Raw genomic sequence first — 27,766 nt, forward strand, 5'->3', positions numbered from 1 at the left:
CTGCATCGGCCCGTACAGAAACATGGCTTTCAACTTGCGGTCATATCATGCTGGATATGGAAGCACAAGTCTGGCTTTGATCTTCAAACAGGTCTTGTGTCAGTGTGGGATGAAAGCTGAAGGTTCAGACGTGTGCATACACTCCCAGGAAGCCACGTGACTATCAGCACAGGTTTTATAACAGTGCTTCTTAAAACAACAAGAAAAGATGTATTAAATGTTCTTAAAGACAGAAACACATTTTGCTTAAAACAACAGTGTCTGACATGTCAGGTCACTGCACTAAGCTAAAGAAAGCCATTTTCTATAAGAAAGTGAAGGAAGTGCCTCTAAATCCAGTTTCATGTAGCAATAACCTGGCCACATCAGAACTATAGCTCTGACATAAAATAATCAGATTTGTTAGATTTGGGGTATAAAGATCCTTGATGTAAATTCTGTGGTTTCAAAGATCATATTTTACTGGACACTAGCACCAGTGGAGGAAAATGAAAGAAACACAAATGGCCTTTTGCTTATACGTTTGCTAGTTGTTTTAGCATGTTGCTATGCAGTTGCTAGGGTGTTCTTGGTATTTTCTATGGCTTTTCTAGGTGATTGCTAGTTTGCATATCACTGCCTTAAAGGGATAGTTCACCCAAAAATGAAAATTCTGTCATTAATTACTCACCCTCGTTCATCTTCAGAACACAAATTAATATATTTTTGATGAAATATGAGGACTCTCTGACCCTTTCATAGACTGCAAGGTAACTACCACGTTCGACAAAGTAGTCCGTGTGACATCAGTGGTTCAACTGTAAAGTTACGAAGCAACGAGAAGCCCTCATATTTCATCAACAATATCTTAAATTGTGTTCCGAAGATGAACGAAGGTCTTACGGGTTTGGAACAACACAAGGGCGAGTAATTAATGACAGAATTTTCATTTTTGGCTGAACTAACCCTTTAAGTCAAAAGAAAAAAAACACAAGAAAAAAGATGCACACTTCAAATTTTTATTGCACACTACCTTGTAACTCTTTTCAAACGCTGTACAGCAGTTTGTTCAGGGTCATTTAAAGGAAAGAAGCCTTAAACTGCCTCGTACTCTCGTAGACATATTATTTAGCTCACAAGTCTATACATTTGATAAGTTGTAAAGCAGCCCAGTGTTTTGAACAGAGGGTTTTATACATTCACAGTAAAGCCACTGAATGTTGAATCACAGCTTTGATGAACTATAAGGCACAATGTTATGTTATAAATGTTAATATCGACAGCATGTGGTAGTAGTTTACAAAATACTGCACAATTATGCCTCTCTAAGCCTTGATGAATACTGTACAGTGATTAACTTCAGTAATATTTTCATGGTTAAACATTTTTAGAATTACTCACTTTGGACATTAAAGGTGGGGTAAGCGATTTTTAAAAAAACGCTTCAGAAAACTGATTCGGGCCGACTAGCAAAACAAACTTGTAGCCAATCAGTAGTAAGGGGCATGTCTATTCATGATGTGGAGGAGAAAGTGTTCAGTGCACAGGACAGACATTAGCAGAGCAGAGAGACAGAAAGATAGAGATGCAATACCACGGGTTTTCGTTTTTATTTGGCGTACTATTTATACGCACTTTCAGGAGATCGGGTTGGTGAGTAACACAGTGTCTGCGCCGCAACAGCTAAAGTCTGTCTAGTACACTGGACCGTTGAAAATCATTTGAAATTTGTGTCAATATGTCATAAACAGAACGCAGCAGTAGTTTTCTGTTGGGGATTTGTCGTGTCATGCCGCGCCGCATCCAGTGTAGACCATAGATATGTAAATATATATTATATATATATGGTGTAGACAGCATCACTGATTATAACGAGTTCCATAGTATTTTGTCGCGCCGCACCACTCGCGTCCGGTGTAGACACGGCATAACATTGGTTTTGCTCTGTTTAACAGAACTAATCGTTGCCTGGGTTGCGTACGTATGTGTGGGGCAGAGCTATCAAAATAGGGGCGAGACACTTTTGGGGTAGGGGCGTGTTTGTTTTGGTGATTTCAAATGTCAACATTGGCTACCAGAAATCGCTTACCCCACCTTTAAAACGAATAATTAATGAGAACAAAAACTATTTCTATCACATTTGGATTGGCTGAACATATTCAATCATTTTAATTACAAGCCTGTCAGTACATGGAAATAACGGTTGCTAACTAAAGCTCAAACATGCATTCCTGCAGCATCAGAATGTCCCGAACTGTGCAAACACGCTGGTAAACAATATATACACATGCAAATCAAAATAATATTGATCAACTTAATTTGGAAGAATCTGAAAGGTTATGAATTCAGCAGGATCTGATGGTTCACTGCATCACTACAAAAATGTTTGCTTTAAGATACTCAAAATCAACTTGAACTTGCCTCCTTTTTGATGGCATGGCATAATGTAAACCATAGTATACTTTAAGATGAGAAGCTTTGTTCACCACTAAAAGGTTTAAAAGAGTGTCAGAAGAATCTTTCTGCTCTAGAAACAATATCAGCAATAACAGGCAGTAATATAACAGCAGAGGTAAAAAAAAAAAAATGTATCTACCCAATAACAGATCAAACAAATACATTTAATCAAAAAACACAATTCTTCCCTTCGGTTTTGCTCTGAGTGCAACTGACCACCACTGGGTCAATAATACAGACATTCAACATACAATTAATAATCTGTCACATCCTTTCTGGTTGATATTTGATTTCAGGTTGGAATCAGAACCACCACTGTCCAAGTACTGAGATAAAATCATTTGAGATGTTACGGTTATGATTTCTGCAGCAACTTACAATTTTGAAATAGCGCTGATGACTTTCGTATTTACATCCAATTGATTGTGAAGTTACGAATGAGGTTCAGACCCAAGTCTGTTACTGTCAGCACCTAGACGGGCATAAGACAATACAAATTTTTATTTCACGCTCATTTTGCATGAATTTAAGTATTTTTTGTACTTGCATTACTGTTTTTAGTTATTTATTTATTTTATTTAACTGCTAACTGAAAGCTTGTGAAGTATCAGAGGACTGCGAATGAACATTTTTATCCTTCTAACTTACTGGGAACAGTTCAAAATTCACCTGATAACAAAATGTACAAAATCATCACGGATTTGTAACCAGTAGCTTCCTAAAACAATATGGAAGTATATTACCTGATTGTCACGGTAAGTGAACGCTGCCTCTTGTGAATTCACGGTTACGTTTTCTGGCTCCACCTTCACCCCATAAAAGGAAACGGTCTCCACTGTGATGTAAGCAGCCTCTTCATGATTATGCAGCACCTCTGATGTCATCGTATTCTGGAGATCATTAATAAAGAAGATCATTATAATCATCATCCCTGATATCAGGCAGGGTAATAACTAATGAAAATTATGCAAAGTAATTGGCATGATCATTTAGAGAAACATTTAAGAACAAGCAAGTGATGCATTTAATAAAATACCTTTGGATAAAAATGGGTATAATCTGAATAACTGATGAAAAAATGTAACAGTGATGTAAAACAGGTATATAAATATCCTTTTATAACATGTCCATAGTATAAGATTCAAATGAATGCTTATTAAAGGAGATATCAGATGCAAAATTCACTTTTACATGGTGTTTGCATGTAAATGTGTCTTAGCAGTGTGTGGACACAACCACGCTACAATGATAAAAATCCATTCACTCTTTTTTTAAAGGGGTCATATGATGCGATTTCAATTTTTCCTTTCTCTTTGGAGTGTTACAAGCTCTTGGTGCATAAAGAAGATCTGTAAAGTTGCAAAGACTAAAGTCTCAAATCCAAAGAGATATTCTTTATAAAAGTTAAGAATCAACCACGCCTATCTAAAACGGCTCGTTCTAACACGCCCCCACATATCTACCTCACTATGTGGGAAGATTTGCATAATGCCGCCCAAATGTTCACGCAAAGAAAGAAGGCGTAACTTTTATTCTCACTGTAGTATTGTTGTTGCCGCCGCCATGTCGTGAAGGCACTGTGTGATTCGTTGTGAAAGCGAAACTACTTTGTTTGGCCTTCCAAAAGAGGACGATATCTGCTTCGACATGCCTAGAGCTGATCTGTGCTGGTTGCTGAGGAAATACTACAACTTTGCGCTGTGGATCGCCGGAAAGGCTTTCACCGTGGACAAAGCGGAGTCGTCACATATGGTTGCCGCAAGCCCGCCGGACGCTCCTTCGTCAAATCCGCCGCGTCTGCTCACTCTAGCCCTCCGGCCGTTCCTCACTTTAGCCCCCGGCCTCTGCTCACTTCGTTGTGAAAGCGAAACTACTTTGTTTGGCCTTCCAAAAGAGGACGATATCTGCTTCGACATGCCTAGAGCTGATCTGTGCTGGTTGCTGAGGAAATACTACAACTTTGCGCTGTGGATCGCCGGAAAGGCTTTCACCGTGGACAAAGCGGAGTCGTCACATATGGTTGCCGCAAGCCCGCCGGACGCTCCTTCGTCGAATCCGCCGCGTCTGCTCACTCTAGTCCTCCGGCCGTTCCTCACTTTAGCCCCCGACCTCTGCTCACTCTAGGTCACCGTGTGTGACGCTGTGTTTCGTTGTGAAAGCGAAAGAGAAAGTTCAAACATGATTAAAGGCAAGTGAACAGTCAGTAAAAAAAAAAGAAATAAAAAGGGGGAAAAAAGAACAAATACACAATTTACAAGCATAGATAAAATAAACAGTAGTATTCAGGTACAGAAATGTAATCATTAAGTGTAAAATAACACTGCATTGTGTACTGTATGAATTAAATTGAGATTAATCTTTGTTATAGCCGTTTTGTTGTTTGATTAACATTAGTGACATATTCAGCAGCACGTATTTATAGGCTGCTGTCCCTTTAAATCCGACTGCACAGATCCAGTATAATGATACACATCCGATTTCTTTCTCAGCTGTTTACATTCATTTAAAACATAACTGACTGCGTTTACGAGAATGATCGTCGAGACGGGTACTATTGACTGTCCCGTATTAGCATAATTCTGCCCTCAGCCAGTTGTACGCTGTACTCCATTTTCTCCGCGCTCGAGCAGCTGTAGCGACAACATCTCGTAAGCAATGCAGATGTTTTGTATTTGGATGTAAAAATGAACATAAGAGTCTTCATTTTCTCCCGACATCAGAGCCTCTGAGGACGCAGTGGATTCGTTTTATTTTTGATGGTAACGTACCACCGAATACACAAAAAACAGAAGAGAGGGGTGGGGTGAGCAGAGCTCATTATCATTTAAAGAGACATGCACCGAAATGGATCGCTGTGATCACCCCGCTGTTTTTGACAAGGTAAAAAGGGTGTTGTTTTACACGACCATTGAGGAATTTTAATCAAAGTATGCTGCAGACATTTCATGAAGACCCTAAAGAATCACACCAACTGATCTGGGGCATCTGATGTCCCCTTTAAAAATTAAAGCCTGCTGGTTTACTGCAGTGAAGGTGAATTGTGCATTTTCTGTACCTGTTCTACTGTGAAATAGATGTAAGCATATTGATCTTTCTCATAAGTGTCAAGGGTCTCTCCATCATCCCAATACAAATCACCCTTGGCCAGGCCGTCCTCACTCAGACTCACAATCAGATTAAGGGGCTGACCGCTGCTCACCCACAGGGTGGTGTTAGGTCTCTGAAACACGAACAAATGGACACAAATAGAAGTGATCAGACGGCATACACACATGCATATGCACAAATGTTACCAAAAAGTTAATGTCATCTAAGTTTGCCTTATAATTAGAGCTCTATCATTACATTATAATATAAATATATTTTATATACAGTATGTGTGTGTATATTATAAAACTATTATTGTATGCATGTACGTACATACACACACACATATATATATATAACTTAAATAATTTATACATTTATGTAATTTTTAGACATAAAAATACAATTATTATAATAAATAAATTGCCGTTACATAATTTATGAGTCACCTGTGTAGGTATGATGGAACCCTCTCTGAGATGTAAGTTGATTTTGTCTATTGGAGCCTGAAGATTGATTTCTTCCCCACTGCTTACCAATGAGTCACCCTGTATGTGATACAAACAAATATGAATATTGTATGAGACTCCAAAGTAAGAGAATTTTGAGTTTCTAAGAGGGATGTGACTTACGGTGTGGAAATCGTACCAGAGACCTTTAGGGAAATATCCTACAACATAATCGTGCCCTGCCTCCAAAACCGGTGTGACCAGCAAACTCTTTCCCCATAGGAACTGTTTATCTATCCTGTACGTCTTCTCATCATTTGGGAACCTGAAACACACCACAAAAAGTGATTATTGCAAAGAATTAAATTAAAGTGTATATCCTCCTGAAATTATTTATATATATATAGCTTCAAATCAGCGTATTAGAATGATTTCTGAAGGATCATGTGACACTTTAGACTGGAGTAATGGCTGATGGAAATTCAGCTTTGCAACACAGAAATAAATTATATTTTAAAGTATATTAACATAGAAACCATTATTTTATATTGTAATAACATTTTGCAAGATTACTGTTTTTTTTCTGTATTTTTGATCAAATAAATGCAGCCTTGATGAGCAGAAGAGACTTCTTTAAAAAACATTATATATATAGATATATATATAATTCTGGCATCAGATGCTACTAGATTACGCATTCAAGGTTGGGAGTAAATGCAATTTTGTTTCTGGTGTCCTTTGACAGCTCTTTGGTCTTGGCCATGGTGGAGTTTGGAGTGTGACTGTTTGAGGTTGTGGACAGGTGTCTTTTATACTGATAAGGAGTTCAAACAGATGCCATTAATACAGGTAACGAGTGGAGGACAGAGGAGCCTCTTAAAGAAGAAGTTACAGGTCTGTGAGAGCCAGAAATCTTGCTTGTTTGTAGGTGACCAAATACTTATTTTACCGAGGAATTTACCAATTAATTCTTTAAAAATCCTACAATGTGATTTTCTGGATTTTTTTTTCTCATTTTGTCTCTCATAGTTGAGGTATACCTATGATGAAAATTACAGGCCTCTCTCATCTTTTTAAGTGGGAGAACTTGCACAATTGGTGGCTGACTAAATACTTTTTTGCCCCACTGTATATATAGATATATATAATTCTGGCATCAGATGCTACTAGATTACGCATTCAAGGTTGGGAGTAAATCATTCCCTTAAAAATTGTATTCACATACAGTCAGGTTTCGTGTTTATCTTACTGGAAGAGCAGTGGTGTGGCGACTGTGTGTCCACTGATGTGTGCATGATGGAAGAGTGTGTAGAGATGCGGGAACAGGGAATAACGCAGGAGGATGACTTCTTTCATTGCTATTCGAGCTGCAGGACTAAATGCAGTTGGTTCCTGATCCTGTTGTGAAATGACAAAACTGTTAATCCAGAAAAGTGTCTTTGAAACACACACAAATTTTTTTTATAAAAACATATTGTACTACCAAAACAACTGACAGATGGGATACTAATCAGATTTTTTTTTTAAATGCAGAGGCTCTAAAGCAGCACATATTTCAGCATTAAGAGCTAAAAAAATGTTACTGACCAGCTGTAGTTAGAGCGTTTAGGACAGATGGAAGAAAGTTCACCTGTTCATCTATTGAGTTGTGATTTCTTGAAAAGGGGTAGAAAGCTCCAAGCTGGGTCCATCGGACACATAGTTCTTCTGTAGTGCTGCCTCCAAAGCCACAGATGTCTGCCCCAATAAGAGGAATGCCCAGGATGTTAAATGTCAGCATACCTGGGAAAGAGGAAGAAAGTGTTTAGTGTAGCTGTAGTAAATACAAAACTCTATGGGACTAACTCTGACCTCAGAAGAGCACAGGTGTGTGTATTTATACCAGGTATGGATATGGCCAGGTCTTTCCATTGGCTCCTGTTGTCTCCGAGCCAGTGGCCTGAATACTTGCCCTGACTGGGAAACGTAGAGCGGGAAATGACGAAGGGACGCTTATCTGTGATCTTCCTCAAAGCACTGAGAGAGACAGATGGATGTGATCCACCAACATTTGATAACCAGAAAGTGTCCAAAGACTTTTTGTCATTATTTTGAAAACAATTTTTATTGTTTATCATTTAAAACATAAACTTTTTTGGTAAAACATTTTGCTTGAAAAGTGTGCTTGAGTTGTCTTTCTTTCAAATATGTGACACTTGAAAAAGAGATATTTATGTACATTACTGTTTAAAAGTTTCATGTCTGTAAATATTTTTAATGTTTTTGAAAGAAGTCTAATGCTCAAAAAGGTGCATTTTGATCAAATACAGAAAAAGAGTAGCATTGTGAAATATTTTTTACAATTGAAAGTAACCGTTTTCTGTTTTACAGTATTTTAAAACATAGTTTATTCCTGTGATGGAAAAGTTGAATTTACAGCATTCAGAAATCATTTGAATATGCTGATTTAATGCTCAAGAAACATTTATTATTATCAATGTTGAAAACAGTTGTGCTGCTTAATATTTTTGTGGCAACGTTGATACAATTTGTATAATTCTTTGATGAACAGAAAGTTTAAAAGAACAGCAATAAAAACAGAACAACAATTTGAAATAGAAATATTTTGTGCCATTTAATCGCTGTCGTGTGATAATTTTTTTTTTACCTAATTAATTACAAGATGTGGTGATTAATTAATTGCAAATTCATTAGAAAATTACCCCCAAAATACAATTTAAAGCCATTATTGTGTTAAATAAGAAATGCATAAATAGGCATTACAAAATTAGCTTTAGAAAGAAATATTTTATTTGATTCAACAGAATTTATTAGACAAACCTTTAGGCTACAATGGCAGCCAATGGAAACCAAAAGTGTTCGGTTATCAACATTATTAAAAATATCTTCTTTTATGTCCCCCCCCAAAAAAAGTCTTACAGATTTGAAACGACATGTTGGTGAGTAAATGATGACAGAATTAACATTTTTGAGTGAACTATCCATTTAATTGTTTTTTATTAACATAGAATTATGAAATAAATGTTTAAACTGCCGGCAGATGGAGGTAAATGCCTTAACGATTAAGTCACTGAGTCTTTCATTCAGTCCATTCGTTTATAATGTGTAATATTTTCGTAAAAAATTGAGCTAAAACAGACAATAATGTGCCACCGATGAACTGTATGAAACATTAAATGACTTATGTAGGTGTGGGGCGGGTGCGTTAAATGCAGGGTGTGCATTAATTTCAAAGTTAATTTAACACTTGCTTCTCTAATCTTTTTGTATTCTATCTTTGTTTTCTTTTTATTTATTATAAAATTAACAAAAATTAACACAATCATTGCTCTTTTGTTGATTTTGATTGCTTCCATTGCCCTCCTTTGTAAGTCGCTTTGGATAAAAGCGTCTGCTAAATGTATAAATGTAAATGTAAAGTATTAAAAAAATACTGACCCCAAACTTTTGAACAGTAATGAACACAAAGTGTGTGTGTATGTATTTTTGTATGACTGTGTGTACCTTTCAGTTGCCTTAGCTTCCATGAGTCCATACAGACTGTGTATGTTGTAGTGAGTGGAGATTTTCTGACGTGCAGATGCACACACAGTCTTAGCCTTTAATGTACCACCCAGAATCCCTACAGCAGACAATACCATGTCTCATTAATGGAATAAACGTAACATGCACAATGTAGATCTCCACATAATAGCTAGCACACTGATACCTGGGGTGTAGGGAGGATTTTCCAGTTCATTCTCAGGACAACCATTCAGTGATCCATCAAAAAAATTCGATGGTTCATTCATGTCCTTGGGGAAGAGATATAAAGAAGAGAACATGATCAATGCTTGGGTAGATGCAAATAATAACCACCAAATAGGCAATGATGCAAATGCACAACGTACAATCCACACGCCATCAAAAGGCACTTTTTCATGGAAACTCTTCAGATTCTGGTACCACCATTCATGTGTGTCTGGATTGGAGAAATCTGGAAAGGCCGTGAGTCCTGGCCAGACCTAAGAAAAAAACAAGAAAAAAAACAAACACCTGCACTCAAGCCTCAGTCACATATAAAATTATATTAATATTCATAATTATAATATTTATATTTAATTAACATTTATATTTAGTTTTTCTAATAAGAGTTTTTAAAATTTATTTCACTGGCCAAGCACTAAATAACTTTAAGAACTCAATATTAATTAATGTTTAATTATGCTTCTGTTTAAGTTTTGTCTAGACTTGGACTTCATACTGACATCTATTGAAGCATTACACAAGTTTATTATTGGTTGCAGATGCCACGGTTTAATTGTCAGCCATGATCAATCAGTAAAAATTATAGTAATTTCACAACTTAATACTTTTATTTAACAAGGCCACATTAAATTGCTCAAAAGTGATAGAAAAGAAATTAATGTTACAAAAAATTACATTTTAAATAAATGCTGTAAATAAAAGTATCCTGAAAAAAAAAATTATTATCATTGTTGAAAACAGTGATACTTTGTTATTGATACAACATAATAATATGAAAAGTTTCTTGAGCATCAAATCATCATAGAATGATTTCTGAAGGATCATGTGACACTGAAGACTAGTAATGATGCTGAAAATTCAGCTTTCCATCACAGAAATAAATTACATTTTTAAATATCTTCAATGTACCTTCCCAGTAAGGATGTCTCCATTCGAATCATTGATGAAGATGCCCCTCTTCTTCCCCTCATCAAATGGCCAGTAGGAGCCAGACGGCAGAGAGTTACTGATTCCGGGATCCTGATGAGGAAGCGGAAAAGAGACAAACACACAAGCTGCAGTTTACATCAAGCACACTTCAGCTAAATCCACAGTGACACATCCAAACGCTTTAGTGAGGGTTTCAACTGCAGTCATGTGAAACATTCAGTTGCCAAATCAGCCTCATGACTGTCAGTGTGATTCTACCGCTCCACAAAAGAGACGAGAGCCAAAAGAGGAAGTGTGTCAAATGGATATTTTGCAGGAGAAGCATATTTTATAAACCCACAGAACACAGGAGTTCCTCTCATTTTGATTTTTAATTTATAAACAAATCTATTGACAGTCTCCAAAAATGATTTAGGCCACAGTGAACATGAATGAATGTCATCACATATTAAACCAACTGGCATCTTCTAGCAAAAGATGCAAAAGCTATCATTTGAGCGTGAAACTAACTTCAGTTTTCTGAAATGTTTTGGAGCAATGACAACCAACTGGTGTCAAGGTGATTATTAGTGGATGTATGAAGTCAGTTACCTTTCAAGGCCCTTTAGTTGTTCTAGAAGAGTAACTACAGGTGTAGTTCATTAATTTCACAAATGATTCTTGTGTAATTGTGTCAAAGTGTGTGTGTACCAGGATCATAACGTAGTGTTGATCATGTTTATGAAGGTCTTTCACAAGGTCAGGAAGGGTGGAAAAGTTCACAGTGGCATAAGTGAAATCTAAAGCACGATCCATGTAGTCAATGTCATTCCACTGAACATCCTGAAAGATAGAAAAATAAATTTGTTTTCTATTTGTACAATTTGCAATTAGTGCAGACATTTCTATTCCTTATACTAAATGCATAATGTCAAGTCAGTGTTTTTCTGTGGTTCATCACAAAAGCAGAAATTTGACTTCTGAGATGATGCTCAGTGTTTGCTTTGGGGGTAAACTAGCATCGCTGATAGAGACCAGTTTTATATTACTATTATCTATTTACAGTATGTATATTTTTTAATTAGATTTTTTTTTCTCATTTTAATTTTAGTCTCAATTTTAATAATTGTATGTGCTTTTGTCATAAGTCATATACAGTATGTATGTATATAGCTTTAATGTATTTTTATTTCAGTTTTTTTTATTACTTCAACTTATTTTTTTCAGTTAGTAGCCAAGCAAACATTTCCATTTTTTTTAAGTTTATTTTTTAAATAATATATTAATATTTTATTTAAGCTTTTTTTTTTTTTATTTAAGTTTTATTTCAATTACTGAAAACAAAACAATTTAATAGTTTTAGTTAACAGTAACAATACTGATGGAGACAGACTGTAAAGTTATAGGCTACATTTTGTTGTTTTATTTTCCATGCTGAAATAATTTCATCATTTTTCTTGATGTCTGTCGAAAGTGTAAATCTGTTGGGCTACAGCAGAAGAGTTAAAATTCCAACCAATCAAACAACTACAGTACCTGAGGTATCCCATAATTACGCATTTCTTTTACAACATTCCATGTTTTGTCGCTTGACTTGTAGCCCCATCGGCAGAGATGATAGCCCAGAGCCCAGTAAATGGGCATTGCAGGCTTCCCTGGGAAAAAGAAAAGAGACAATGATTAGTTCATGAATCTCATGTCAAAAATACTTATCAAATACTGCTCATGATGCTTGCTGACCTACAACATCCAAGTACTGTGCAATCACAGAGCTGGGATCCGGGCCTAGGAAAACGTAAAAGTCAAGGATCCCACCAATCATACGCCAGGTGAGAGCAGGAGCAGGCTGCAGAGCCACATCTACAAAGATTATTTACACAAGTTATTACTAAGCTCAGACAGCATATACTTACAAAAGCGTGAGAAGGCATTACCATTGTTTAATACCATATTTAGCATTTTAATAGCATTTTTTCAGACATGCACCACTGTAATGCCATGAAGTACCATGCATAAATGATTTACAAATATGGTACATAAAAAAAATTTCAAACAATTTTCACCTAAAAAAAAAATCATAATTACAAAGAATGGTAAGTAACACATTAAATAAACAACATTCTGAAGTAGAAAGACTGAAATAGTATATTCTTCTAAAAAGTACTCCAACAATCTTAGTGCTTCAACATTCACCTCAATGTCAATTTAGAATCACGTGTGCATGTGTGTGAGCTTACCCATTGCATTGCTGTTGAGCATGAAAAACCCATGTGCCATTCCATCAGATTCCATGGAAAGATAAAAGGGATGGACGCCATAGAGGTTGGTCAGCTCCTGAAAGAACCGACAATCAAGAAACGCAGAACAGTTAGTGCGATCTGGAACATTTATTAATCTGGAATTATGTTTTTAAATTATGTGCTTTTAAAGGGGTCAAGTTATAATGTACAATGTAATATGGTCACCAATGGATCCTCTGCATTAAATGGGTGCCGTCAGAATGAGAGTCCAAACAGCTGATAAAAACATAAAAATAATCCACAAGCAATCCACACGACTGCAGTCCATCTATTAGCGTCTTGTGAATTGAAAAGCTGCATGTTTGTTTTTAATCCATCATTAAGGATTTTTTACTTCAAATCCCTTGTTTCTGGCTCAAATACAAGTCCCCTATCCATAATGTTGCTTGCTCCAGTGAAAAAAAAAATCTTTCTGAATCAGGAGAGAAATATACACAGGCCAAGCACCGTTTACAAGCAAAAACAGTCCAAAACATTTCTAAACAACTATGTAGCTGGATTTTGATGTGAGAGGACAACAGGGGATGGACTTTTTCCTATGAGGATGCATTATAATGGATTATGGACTTGTATTTTGGCCAGAAGCGATGGTTTGAAGTTAAAATCATCTTTTTGTTGTTTTGTTTCTAACAAACAAGCAGCTTTTCACTTCACAAGACGAATCCACAAGCAATCCACACGACTGCAGTCCATCTATTAGCGTCTTGTGAATTGAAAAGCTGCATGTTTGTTTTTAATCCATCATTAAGGATTTTTTACTTCAAATCCCTTGTTTCTGGCTCAAATACAAGTCCCCTATCCATAATGTTGCTTGCTCCAGTGAAAAAAAAAATCTTTCTGAATCAGGAGAGAAATATACACAGGCCAAGCACCGTTTACAAGCAAAAACAGTCCAAAACATTTCTAAACAACTATGTAGCTGGATTTTGATGTGAGAGGACAACAGGGGATGGACTTTTTCCTATGAGGATGCATTATAATGGATTATGGACTTGTATTTTGGCCAGAAGCGATGGTTTGAAGTTAAAATCATCTTTTTGTTGTTTTGTTTCTAACAAACAAGCAGCTTTTCACTTCACAAAACGTTAATTGATGGTCTGGAGTCATGTGGATTATTGTGATGTTTTTATCAGCTGTTTGGACTCTCATTCTGACGGCACCCATTCACTGCAGAGGATCCATTGGTGAGCAAGTCATGAAATGTAAAATTTCTCTAAATCTGTTCCAATGAAATAACAAACACTTCTATGTTAGATGGCCTGAGGATGAGCACATTTTTAGAAAAAAAAATAATAATAAATAATTTTTGGATGAACTATTCCTTTAAGGCTTGTTATTAGATTTGAAACAGAATTGACAGATTCTTATGTCAGAAGACAAATGTCAAGTTACCATGGGTGGGACATCTCGAGCCCACATGGTGAGAGTGTTCCACTGGAGGTCATGCAGAAAGTTGGAGCGATGTTCACCCAGTCCATATATGAAACGTGATGGTAATGATGTGGACATCTGCAGAAACTGATCCGCGTAGAAGAGAGGAGCTATGGATGTATTCAGCCTGACAGCACATGAACAGATGTTAATAACTCAATACTGATACAAAGAGTTTTCTGGTCATCACTTCTAACGGTAAAAGAAACTAAATCGTGCCATTTTTATTTATTCATTTATTTATTTTTTAACAGGTCTGTGTTTTCATGATAGCTGACGATAAACAGTACTTACAGTACAGTTCCTGTTTGTGTTCTCTTGACAATCAGCCCAAAAGGTTCTTTGATGAAGTCTACAGTGTAAGTGGGGTTTGATGATGCTGTTTTCGGACCCACAGGAACATCTATAGGCACCTCATACCTCTTTTCAGCCGGGTCTGTTATCTGTATGTGATACAGGAATACAAAAATAGAAAATAGTTAGTTTGAATTGTAATAATATTTCAATAAATATTAATTAAAAGAAAAATTATTAAAGGGGTCATGTGACGTTGCTAAAAAGAACATTATTTTGTGTATTTGGTGTAATGAAATGTGTTTATGCGGTTTAAGGTAAAAAAAAAAACATTATTTTCCACATACTATACATGATTGTTTCTCCTCTATGCCCTGCCTTTCTGAAACTCGTCGATTTTTACAAAGCTCATCGGTCTGAAAAGCGAGGTGTGCTCTGATTGGCCAGCTATCCAGCGCGTTGTGATTGGCCGAATGTCTCAAGCGTGTGAATGAAATGTTACGCCCCTTACCATACTGTGATGCCATGTCCCGGAGTGACGAGACAAAAACATTAAAACCCATTGCATCCAGTGGGGACATAATTATGGATTATAATGACTTATACTGTCTTTTTATGCGTAGCGTTGCATTACGGATTATAATGACTTATACTGTCTTTTTGCGTGTCGCGTTGCATCGCGCTGCGTAAACATAAAACCATGTCTGCATTTGTGATCGGAGAAATGACAAACAACAAGCACTACTCGACACTGCTCAAAACTCACGTTTGAATCATCAGTGGCAAATTCTTTAAATATGAAAACGTAGGCTACTTACAGACTGTGAGTCTGAATAGCCGGCAGGATCAGTCCTCCATAAAATACGCTGCACACATCTGAATATTTGGGTTGAACTGTTCTGGAACAGTGTTGTAAATACAACTTAACCACTGATTTCTAGTCGTGTCCTCTTTTGGAAGGCCAAACAAAGTATTTTCGCTTTCGCAACGAAACACACAGAGTCTTCACAACATGGTGACGGCGGTTGCAGCAACAATAAAGTTACGCTTTCTTTCTTTGCGTGAACATTTGGGGAGTGTTATGCAAATCGTCCCACATCGTGACGTAGACATGTGGGGGTGTGTTAGAACGAGCCGTTTTAGGAGGGCGTGGACCAGTCTTAACTTTTATAAAGAATATCTCTTTGGGTTTGAGACTATAGTCTTTGCAACTTTAGGGATCTTATCTATTCACAAACAGCTTGTAACTCTCCAAAGAGAAAGGAAAACTTGAAATCGCATCATATGACCCCTTTAATTAAAATTATTACTCTATAAATATTCAATATCAACAAATACTAATATTTTAAATAAATATTATCAGCTGCTAACTAATCTGTTACCAATATACTGAGCCTGATCCCTTTTTTCTGTCAGAGTTTTAATTGAATTCCAGAGGTCTGTGATGGAAATGAATGCTAACAGATCATTTTACCCCTGAAATTTATTTTAAAAGAAAAAAATGAGTATTTAGGACTTCAACGTCAAAAGTAATGAATAAATAATTTTTGAGAACATTTTGCTTGATAAATAGAGATCGCGAGCATAACCAGCCAGGAATATGAAGACCAAAAGTGCTCTCACCTTCACATGCAGTCTGTTGTCCTCCTCATACAGCACCTCCAGCTGCAGTGCATCTATGTCTTTAGGATAATATGTTTTTTTGTTCCGGAGCAGTTTTCCAACCTTCCCGATCTCAGTGTCAGTAATGGACACCAGCTCATAGGATGGATATTCAGGTGTGTAGAAACACCAGGGCACTCCATTCCGTCCCGATGTCTTAGCCTGTGAGTTCTGTATGAAGCAGCAGTTTCGAGCATGGCACATCTCCTCCGTGACCACCACACCTCTCTCTGGATAACAGTCAAACCTCCAAGCTTCTGGAATCTGCGAGCAAGACTCTGGCTGCAGCCACATCCCATTTGGGCTTCTACCCACAGCGGGTGAAGGGGGTCTATGAGGTTCTGTGGAGGGTGGCTTATGTAACCAAAATATAGTTCCAAGCAGCCAGACACCAGAGAGAACCACAATAAGTCCCCCAAGGGTCAGCAGGGCAATGGTGATGGAGCAGCGAGGGCTCTGGGGCAGCAGGGGCAGTTCTGGGTGTTCTTCCTTCAGATCCATGTCCGTCGACTCATCAGGATTCAACAACGCGGCTCCTGAGAAATGAACTTCCTCAGGGGTGAGTCTCTTGTACGACACCATTTCAAACTTCAGGTTATAAAGTAAAGAGAAGATAATTAAGAGTGTTTACTAAGGCAACAACATCCTCTAACCCTAAGAATTAAATGTTATTGCATACCTTGTTTGTGCAATCAGACTAATTCATACATCTCAAAGAAGCACTATGTTGCTTGAATTATTCTGGCCATTTTTTATTTTATTTTATTTTAACTTGTTCTGTATTAACATATAGACATTGTTGTCTAAATTAATTTAAATAAATCATTTTAAATGTTACAAGTGAAACTGGGTGTTATAATTATAATCCACAGTTATAATATCCTTTTGACCTTTGCTTCATACAAGACTACATTTAACAGTGTAACTGAATTATTAGAGCTTGTTAAAGATTAAGTGAGAGTTAAATAGATAAACGGTATAATAACATATAATAAAAAAATAATACTTTTATTTTACAAGTATGTATTAAATTGATCAAAAGTGACAGTAAAGACATTTATAATGTTACAAAAGATTTCTATTTCAAATCAATGTTGTTCTTTTGAGCTTTCTATTCATCAAAGAATCCTGAAAAAAATGTATCACTGTTTCCACAAAAATATTAAGCAGCACAACTGATTTCAACAAGCAAATCAGCATATTAGAATGATTTCTGAAGGGCCAAGTGACAATGAAGACTGGAGTAATGATTTGTTGCGTGAACATCATCCAATGACAACTCTTTAGGTCTGCCAACCAGAGTTTGCTAACTGTTGAAAGTCAAAATTAAAATCCAGGGGTGATCAAGTTTTTGCCATAGCCACATCTAAACTTTGGAACGCTTTACCGATCCATATTTGAACTGCACCAACATTACATATTTTAAATCAAAGTTAAAAACGTATCTCTTCACTAGAGCCTATGACTTGTGATGTCCTTTGTTGTTTGCTTGGTTTTTATATATACATGTTTTTATAAGTCTTTTTTTATTATAAGTCTTTTTGTCATTGGATGATGTTCAATTGTGCTTTAAAAATTAACTGAAACTGAGGCTAATGATGCTGAAAATTTAGCTTTGCCACCAAAGGAATACATTATATTTTAAAAGATATTCAAATAGAAAGTTGTTTTAAACTATAATATTATTTCACAATATTACTATTTTACTGCATTTTTATCAAATACATGCAACCTTGGTGAGCATAAAAGATTCTTTCAAAAAGAAAAAAAAAAACTTAAAATCTTGAAAGGTAGTTTATATATTCAGTTTTATATTTTTAAATCTTCTGAAGCCATAAGTTTTGTTATGTGAACAATGTGTGTGACACGGAATCGAGAGAAAGACAAATTAAAGCCTGTCCTGTAAAATTACATTTATTATTTAAATAATAATTGTTTGGTTAAAATTCTTATTTTGAAAAGGTCCTTGAAATCTAGAATAAAATAGAATAAAATCAAATAGAATAATAAAATAGAACAAAAATCAGTTACAGAAAATGTTTCACTTCAACGATAAAAAAAAAACACATTGCATGCATCAGCAGGATTCTCAGCAGTTTCAGCCCCTGTAGGACACAGCTATAAGGATGATGTATTTGCCAATATTACATCCCACTTAAAGTCATGTGACAAATGTCACACAGACATGAAACACTTTCTAAAGTACATAAAACTGCAGATATGGGGAAGAACCAGGGAGGGAAGCGGGCAAGTGGCTATTGGAGAAGAAATGAGACCAATTATCATACCGTACCTCTTCAGCTGAAAGACTAAAACAAAGTTAGCATACTTTTTTGAATTATTAAAACATGTCTTTTAATCAAGAACATTCGAGGGAAAACTACCCAGGAATATTCAGCTCTCCTTCTATTTGCAAATGTGCAGTTGTCCAGAATTGCTATCTACGTGGGAGCTCCCAAATTCTGAGACGAAGCCCAAATGTTCTGTAACTGCATGGAGCAGCTCAGCATTAGATTGACAGGCTACAGTTGGGGTCCAATGTTTACATACACATTGTGATTGCAGTATCTGCAAAATGTTAATTAATTCACCAAAAGAAGAGGGATCATACAAAATGCATGGTATTTTTTTATTTAGTACTGACCTGAAAAAGATATTTCACATAAAATACATTTACATATAGTCCTCAAGAGAAACTAATAGCTGAATTTATAAAAATCACCCCTTTCAAAAGTTTACATACGCTTGATTCTTAACACTGTGTGTGGTTACCTGGATGATCCACAGCTGTTCTTGTTTTGTTTTAGTTGTTCATGAGTCCCTTGTTTGTCCTGAACAGTTAAACTGCCTGCCTTTCTTCAGAAAAATCCTTCAGGTCCCACAAATTCTTTGGTTTTCCAGCATCTTTTACGCATTTGCACCCTTTCCAACAGAGACCGTATGATTTTGAGATCCATCTTTTCACACTGAGGACAACTGAGGGACTCATACATAACTATTACTAAAGGATCAAGCGCTCACTGATGATTCAGAAGGAAACACAATGCATAAAGAGCCTGGAGGTGAAAACATTTTGAATTTGAAGATCAGGGTAATTTTAACTTATTTTGCCTTTTGGGAAACATTTAAGTATCTTCTGTAGCTTCTGAAGGGCAGTACTAAATGAAAAAATATATATACATTTAGGCAAAATAAGAAAATGTACACATCTTCATTCTATTTAAAATTGTACACCCCTGGCTCTTAATGCATCGTCTTTCCTTCTGGAGCATCAGTGACCGCTTGAAAATGACCGGAGTCATTTTTATAAATTCAACTACTATTTTCTCTTGTGGACTAGCTATATGTAAACATCTTTTATGTGAAACATCTTATTCAGGTCGGTACTAAATAAAAATGAACATGCATTTTGTTTTTAGATTGGTCAAATAATTTACATTTTGCAGATACTGCAAAGTGTATGTAAAATTTTGACCCCAACTGTATATATCTCTACTCTTACATGATAAGAGGTCAAAGTCCAACAAAACACTTCCACCTCCTCTGCTTTAAAACCAACTAAAAACAGACACAACCCTTCAGACAGTATGTTAGACTGATCATGGGTAAAAGTGTGACCTTGCCTGAAAGATGTAGGTGCAATAACAACAATACTATGTTTGTTTGTTTTTTGGATAATGTGACATTTAAAATACCAGGGTATATGAATACATGAAATGTACTATGGTCTATGTGCATGTCTTATTTTACGTTAAGAGGAATTTAACTAACGTTTATCGACAGGTTGAGGCATTTTAAATGAATGATAGATTTATGAGGTTTATATTTTGCAGCCACATGAACACAGAACAACCTCACAAATGTGATATTATTATTACACCTTATACGAGCAAGACAGAACTCACTAGAAACATCACATGCAGCACATAAAAGAGAAAAACTGCACATTTAAAAATGCACTTACTTTTTATGCGGTTGGTATATGCAGAGTTTAAAAGGTTTCAGTGTTTGACACACTACATTACACCAGCGAAAGTCCTCTGGTTTTAAGAGGAATTTAACTAACGTTTATCGACAGGTTGAGGCATTTTAAATGAATGATAGATTTATGAGGTTTATATTTTGCAGCCACATGAACACAGAACAACCTCACAAATGTGATATTATTATTACACCTTATACGAGCAAGACAGAACTCACTAGAAACATCACATGCAGCACATACAAGAGAAAAACTGCACATTTAAAAATGCACTTACTTTTTATGCGGTTGGTATATGCAGAGTTTAAAAGGTTTCAGTGTTTGACACACTACATTACACCAGCGAAAGTCCTCTGGTTTGCGCTCTGGTAAATATCACGGGTGTTTCATGACTTATGAAGTTGGTGTTGTTGTGTGTGTTCTACAGTTGCAATTGGAATCTGATTCGTTTCGCACTTCGGCTCCTTTAGACGATTCATTACAGTGAACGAGCTCAAAATGATTCACTCAAAAGTCACCGCTTAAAAAAAACTCCCTATGTCCTCTGCATTTTCCATGTGTTTTAAATAATTTTCTTGTCAAGTGTTGTATCTGCGTTTTTCCAATTTGTCACGTACTTTTCATTTGTACTTGCATAGATGCCCTCACTTTACGAATCGGTTCTAATGAAACATCGAAAAGATCCGGTTCAAAATAATGAATCATTCCTTCACTCTATTGTGTAACACTCGCACCTCTGTGACTACATTACTGCCATCTACTGGCCTGGAGGCAACTGTGCTTGTTCGAGAAAGCATTCATAAAAAAAAGACATTTCAGCGGCAATTAAAACTTGAACAAACACTGAGAGACAAAGTTACAATTCAGAAATTATAACTAATATAATCTAGCAAATGATTATCATCTTTAAAGTTGAAAACGTATGTTTTTTTCCTCATGTGTACGTGATATCAGTCCAGCAGATGGCAGCTCAGTCTAATAATGTGGAATTAAAGCGTCTCCGCAGCAAACGTGTGCTATATACGTTTATAAAACATTTAGCCTATGTTATATATAACACTGAAGAAATAATATAATTGAATAATATAATCTACTGATGGTCAACAAATTAAAAGACCTAGGCTATCAGTAGACTATTGGGTGTCTTGAAAATAAAAAGCGCAAGCAAGAAAAGTCTTTTTTTTATTCAGTTGAATTGCACTCTCTCTGATCTATGTTGATTGAATTCAGTTTTGATTCAAGGTAAGAAAGGTCCGTTTGTTCTGCGCTATAAGATTAAATCCTTAAAAAAAACGAAAATAAAGCATTTTTACTCCTGAAATATTTTCTTTAGATTAATTTAGATGCAGAAGGTCCATATACTGTAAAATGTCAATATTATGATACTCAACTGAATTTACGCACCACACATTTAATACAGATGATAGCTAGATCGCTTTTGTTGTTTTAATGATCGATGTTAAGAAATTTGCTCTGAGCCACATGTTGTTATTAGACAATTTGACACAATAATCTTCCTCTCTCAAGTTCACCCACGCTACAAATGATTCCACAAGAGAAATAAAAAAAAATCAATGTCGGATTTGCACCGCAAGCCTCCTAATTGTAGGAATATCGTCTTGTTTGCCCACGCATTACCTCTAATCAGGGCCGTTTCTAGCCAATTTGACGCCCTAGGCGAAATCCATATCCATATTGGTTGTCATAGTAATAAACACATAGTGTGACAGTATTTAAACAGTCATCATGGGCATTTTCCAAAGGCTGTTCTGAATAGTAGGCCTCCTAAGACATGTTATTTTGATTAAATTCTAAGGTAACGATGCTTGTGTGTTGTGGGTTGTTTTGCTATACAGTTTCTTTGGGGTGGTCAAGGTTTGGTCACATTTAGAGCCTACATTTGTACGGTGAAATTTGGTGGGAAATCACAAAAAAAATTCCCCTTGAGGGTTTAACAATATAAATGTACTTGGTTTGGAAGTGGCCTTGAGTTAAAGGGTAATGTTTTTATGCAAACGTTTTGAGAACATTAAGACCAGATAACTTTAAATGCATTCTATTAATGTTACTGGAAGAATATTTGTTCATGACTAGAGAATCTTGCTAGAATGTTAGCCAAAGTTCTGAGAACATTTGCTGTTAGCTGGGATTCTGGGTTGCTGCTGACTGATATCCTGGTCTATTCTGGTCTTGCATTCCTCCTTTAATGTAAATTAATATTTTAGCATCAGATATGTAAGTTAAAAAGCAAACCTTTCCTCAACAATCTGCATTTAAGCTTAATGGCACATTCAAGTCATGTCGGAAAGATTGTATTTATGAGTTGAACACACAAACGTCAGCACAAAGTCGTGGGAAACTCTAGATTTTCTTTAAGGCTAGTGGGAAAACGTTGGACGCAATGGATGCAGCATCTGTATTAATGGTAAATGTGTTAAAATTAATTAAATTATTATAATTTTTTTTCATTTACAATAACACTATTTTAAGTTTGCATGCACAAAATACCACAGTATTCTACAATCACAATAGAATATTTAACAATTCAATTTACAACACCTTGAATAGAACAAACAAAAACACACCTGATGTGCATTCTTTATTAATAATTTTGTATATGTAGACATAAAAATCTAGTTGAATTTTACACAGAAATGGTACCTCGCCATCTTGCTCCGACCAAAGGGATTTGAACGCACCTAATGTCATAATTGTGACTTCCCAACTCATAAATATGAACTTTCCAAGAGGACTTGAATGCACCATGAATTCATGTCCTTAGCACAGAGGTAAAATTTTAATTCTTAGGGCTATCCCTATCCCAAAGTACAGTATAAGCAAACAGCTCTAATAAAGACATGATTAACGAGCCACCAGCATCCAAGCCTCCTTCTCATTGTCCTATCAGCTCTTAATGTTGTACAAACATGCACATGGTTGGTCTCCGATGGGACAGATGCTTCCCAGTGGGAATAATCAGTTTGACCTTGGACGATAGTGGCTTGCAGTCGTGCTACAGTGCTGAGACATGGGCATTCACAGCACTGGGCACTGAGCTGGAAAAATGCTATCCACCCCAAGACAAAAAATTTGCTCATACAGCAAGATCCACTCTATAAAAGATAGAAAAATTTGATCTGTCAGTGTGTGTGTGTGTGTGTGTGAGGAGAGAAAGTACACTGTTAATGCCAAAAGGCAATGTAGGTCGTAATCCTTTGAAATGTATAATGAAGTTTGAGGTTTATTATTAAGTTTTCTTTTTAAAATTAGCTAGGTGTCGCTGACAATCCAACATGCCGATATATTCTGAAGCAGGTCAGATATGAAAGAGCGTGTGTGTGTTCTTGTGAAGTAACCTCAAGTCACATTTATTCATTCTCTACCCAGGAATGAAATTAAACATTTATTTATTAAAGTCACTGTCAGTCTGCCAGAAAAATTACTTTCTGGAGCACTAAACACGCACACGCACTGTGGCATTGAATGAAATCTGGAAGAGTGAAGCAAATTAATTAACTGCAGTTGGGGAACATTTCATCCATGGTTCCTTTCATTGGCTCATATAATTTCAAATGTCTTTCTCCCTCTCTCTAATAACAGTTTGAGATGCATTTGTGCAACTTTAATTTATTTCAGTCTCAAATGACCCTAAAGCCTCTGTCTTTGAAAGCCATGGACTGGCCAGCTTAACAGACATTAATGTAGCAAACCTTTCTGATTTTAACACCATTATACAGAATAAAGTTCACATGTCTGGGTGACATCAAGGATGGATTATGTTTCTGTGAGGCCTTGGGCACCAGTTTCTTTGGCTCTTGCTGAAATTGTGAAATGTCCAGATGATTGCATTGCAAATATGATAAATAAAACCACTATTGTGAGATTAAAAAATAAAATTAAAATGCAGTTATAAGAATGAACACGCCATGTATGCAAAAAAAAAAAAAACATCAATAAAGTGTTGAGAGGGCCATGTCAGTGCTGAGGAAGGGCCAGGATCAGATAACGTTTCTCATTTCTTAGTTCATTTCACATTGTGACAATAGTCATGGCACACATTCCAACTCTATTTGTCTATCTATATCGAATTTGTATCTGCAGTTGCTTGTTTTAATGTATCAAGACTTGACTCTTAGATGGAGGCCCCATGACAGTCAGAGTTAAATTATGTAATATTATATATGTAGTATTGACGTTTTAATAATTAAAAACCGTTATTTTTTATTTAAAAGTGTGATATTTAATAATTTAATCATTTTAATATTAAATCATTTAATCTGTCATTTTTTAAAGAAGTCTCTTATGCTCACCAAGGCTGAATTTATTTGATCAAAAACAGTCATTTGTGAAATATTATTACAATTTAAAATAACCTTCTTCTATTTTAATAGATTTCAAAATGTAATTCATCCCCGTGATAGCAAAGTTGCATTATTAGCAGTCATTACTTCAGTTTTCAGTGTCACATGATCCTTCAAAAATCATTCTAATATAAAAACATTTCTCATTATTATCAGTGTTGAAAACAGTTGTGGTGCTTAATATTTTTGTGGAAAACGTAACAGTTTTTTTTTTCAAACAGTTTGTTTATTTTAATATAATTAGAATTCATGTACTTTTTATGATGTTACAATAATTGGGAGAAACATGGACTATTGGGCTATTTATGTGAGCTAAAAAAGTGATTAAAAATGATGGAAAAAAATTGGTGGAAATAATGATATCTTACGGCATCTATAAGAATATACTTTCCTTCATATTTTAATATTCTAAATCACTTTGCAGACTCACACACAGAATATTATTAGCACATGTCGTGAGAACTCATTGAAATATATGTGGAGTATGAAGATGGCAACCAACCAATGACCATGAAAGAAAGCATATGAAAGAATTAAAATAAAAATGTGAATATGCATGAGGGCGTATGGTTTATGGACTGGCCAACCGGTGTCCTGCATAAATGTCCTTTGAAATGCAGTGAAATCTTTGTACCATAGCCATATGGCCCAAGATCAGAGAAGAGACCAGACACAGGCAAATAACCAGCAGCAGCACACACATGCACACACACAAGCATCTTTGTTCATTCATATTTAGCTAAGACTGTGCATGCGTGGATATGAATAGATGACCACTTATTCAGTTCTATTCAGGAAGTATTATATAATGTGATGAAATTTGCAAGAATTGCGCGATATAAATTCAGAATTATGAGATAAACTTGAGAAATTAGAAATTCAGTATTTTTGAAACGTTAACCCGCAACTGCAAGATATAAACCTGCAAATCTTTTAGATATGTGAGATAAAAATTCAGAATTGTGACACTAAAAGTTGCAATTGCCTTTTATGTTTAATTCCGTCTCAGAAACAAACAAACAAACAAAAAAACAACAGAATTGTGAGATGTAAAGTTAAAATCCCTGGGGGGAAGCCAGAATTGTGAGATTCTTAAGCTTATTACTTGCTATTTTGACTTTTTTCCCTCAAAATTCTGAGTTTTTATCTCGCAGTTCTGACTTTTTTTCTCAGAATTCTGAATTTGTATCTCACAATTCTGACTTTTTTTCTAAGAATTCTGAATTTATATTGCTATTCTGACCCCCTACAATACACCTTAGTTTAGCAGCATTTCAGTGTGTGTGTATCAGAGAGATGGAGAAAGCGAATGAGGGGAGTTAGAAGCTCAACTCCTGCTTAGCGTATTATTGTAGCCTAGAGGAAAAGAGAGTTTATTGTAAATCAATACATAATAAATGTTGCATTTTAGCATTACCTATTCTGCCCCCCCCCCCCCAGAACTGTAACGTCCAAATCCTCTTTTATTTTATTATCCTGTGGAGGAAAAGGGCTTCCATAGACAATTTAGGTTTGGGAGAATTTGATGAAAATTGTTTGAGTTCAGACTTCTTGGAAAAGCACTTTTTGGGACACAGTTAAGATTTCTAGAGAATATTTTTTCTCAGAAAAAGAATAAAAAAATGTATTCCCTGCTTTGCAGTTACATTTATATTACCTATTATAATATTAACATATAAGATTTTGATATGACATTTAGATACTTTTATCTTGTGTATTTGCAATCTACAAAACACCTTAGTTTAGCAGCATTTCAGTGTGTGTGTATCAGAGAGATGGAGAAAGCGAATGAGGGGAGTTAGAAGCTCAACTCCTGCTTAGCGTATTATTGTAGCCTAGAGGAAAAGAGAGTTTATTGTAAATCAATACATAATAAATGTTGCATTTTAGCATTACATGGAAGAACCTAAAATGTTAGAGACATCTGGGCAAAAGGCAATGTCTAACAACCATCTCTCTCTCTCTTTTTTTTTTTTACTTGTGTTATTACTTTGTCTTATTAGCTCTTTTTGTATTTAGTTTTACACTACAACTGTAAAGCACCTTGGACAATGTACATTGTAATTATACGGAGAGCTGGGGCTGTCAAACTCCTATAGAGAACATTTATTAATTAAAAAAAAGCACCATAAGTTGTCATAAAAAAATTCATATGACTTATGCACCATATTACAAGTCTTCTAAAGCTGTACAACAGCTTTGTGTGATGAACAGACTGAAATTTAAGTTCTTATTTGCTGAAAATGGCCCCCTCTGCCAAAGCTCTCAAATCTCATCACTGACGTCAAACCTATTCAAAATGGAATGAAAAGTTAAAATTAAGATTTGGTCTATTCTTCATGTAAATGTCACAGTTTGCTTTTGTTGTATGAAAAACAAAAAATATCCTGAGTTCCATGACTATTTATCTCACAATCTGGACTTTGTTTCTCACAATTGTGAGATATAAACTAAGAATCTTTAGGTATAAACTCAGAATTACGACTTACGAGATATACTCGCAATTGTTGGAAAAAAGTCTGAATTGTGAGATAAAAAGTCACAATTACCGTGGCGGAAACAAAAAAACAGTATTGCGAGAACTCTGAATCTAAAAAAAAATTCAGAATTGCATTATATAAACTCAGAATTGTAATATCTAAACTTGGAATTGTGAGAAAAAAAGTCAGAATTCCTGAGTTTTTATCTCACAATCTGGACTTTGTTTCTCACAGTTATGAGACATAATCTCGCAGTTATGACTAGAAGAATTGTTAGATATAAATCCAGCTTTATTTTATTTATAATTAAAATCTTTACAGTCACTTTGAATCAATTGAGTACTTTCTGGCTGCATAAAAGTATTAAAAAAAATCTTACTGGCCCCAAACTTTTTTGTCTCTCTGAGGCCCTGTCAACACGAACACCGGTGATTGTTAGATATAAATCCAGCTTTATTTTATTTATAATTAAAATCTTTACAGTCACTTTGAATCAATTGAATACTTTCTGGCTGCATAAAAGTATAAAAAAAAAATCTTACTGGCCCCAAACTTTTTTGTCTCTCTGAGGCCCTGTCAACACGAACACCGGTGTTTTCAAAACCGCAGCTTTTTCTATGCGGTTTGG

General features: G+C 35.6%; 1 protein-coding gene across 2 annotated transcripts; it reads right to left on the reverse strand.

Moving 5' to 3' along the window:
* Positions 1-2,018: 2,018 nt before the first annotated feature.
* LOC107590719 (lysosomal alpha-glucosidase-like) lies at positions 2,019-20,764 on the reverse strand. 2 transcript variants are annotated; one of them, XM_016279629.1, is made up of 20 exons: positions 20,575-20,764; positions 16,277-16,903; positions 14,654-14,802; positions 14,321-14,486; positions 12,866-12,962; positions 12,369-12,488; positions 12,165-12,283; positions 11,340-11,471; positions 10,629-10,739; positions 9,863-9,976; positions 9,682-9,766; positions 9,477-9,594; positions 7,855-7,988; positions 7,603-7,754; positions 7,222-7,370; positions 6,156-6,297; positions 5,973-6,071; positions 5,492-5,656; positions 3,180-3,326; positions 2,019-2,908 (listed from the first exon to the last, which is right to left on the reverse strand). In XM_016279629.1, exons 2-20 carry the CDS (start codon positions 16,895-16,897, stop codon positions 2,846-2,848), a joined length of 2,883 nt encoding a protein of 960 aa, XP_016135115.1. In that variant the 5' UTR covers positions 16,898-16,903; positions 20,575-20,764; the 3' UTR covers positions 2,019-2,845. The 2 variants fall into 2 exon arrangements, with proteins under 2 accessions (XP_016135115.1, XP_016135114.1); XM_016279628.1 differs by lacking the exon at positions 20,575-20,764 and adding an exon at positions 20,280-20,357.
* Positions 20,765-27,766: the final 7,002 nt, after the last annotated feature.

Source organism: Sinocyclocheilus grahami, unplaced genomic scaffold (genome assembly GCF_001515645.1).
Source record: "Sinocyclocheilus grahami isolate Dianchi unplaced genomic scaffold, SAMN03320097.WGS_v1.1 scaffold132.1, whole genome shotgun sequence".
NCBI lineage: Eukaryota > Metazoa > Chordata > Actinopteri > Cypriniformes > Cyprinidae > Sinocyclocheilus > Sinocyclocheilus grahami.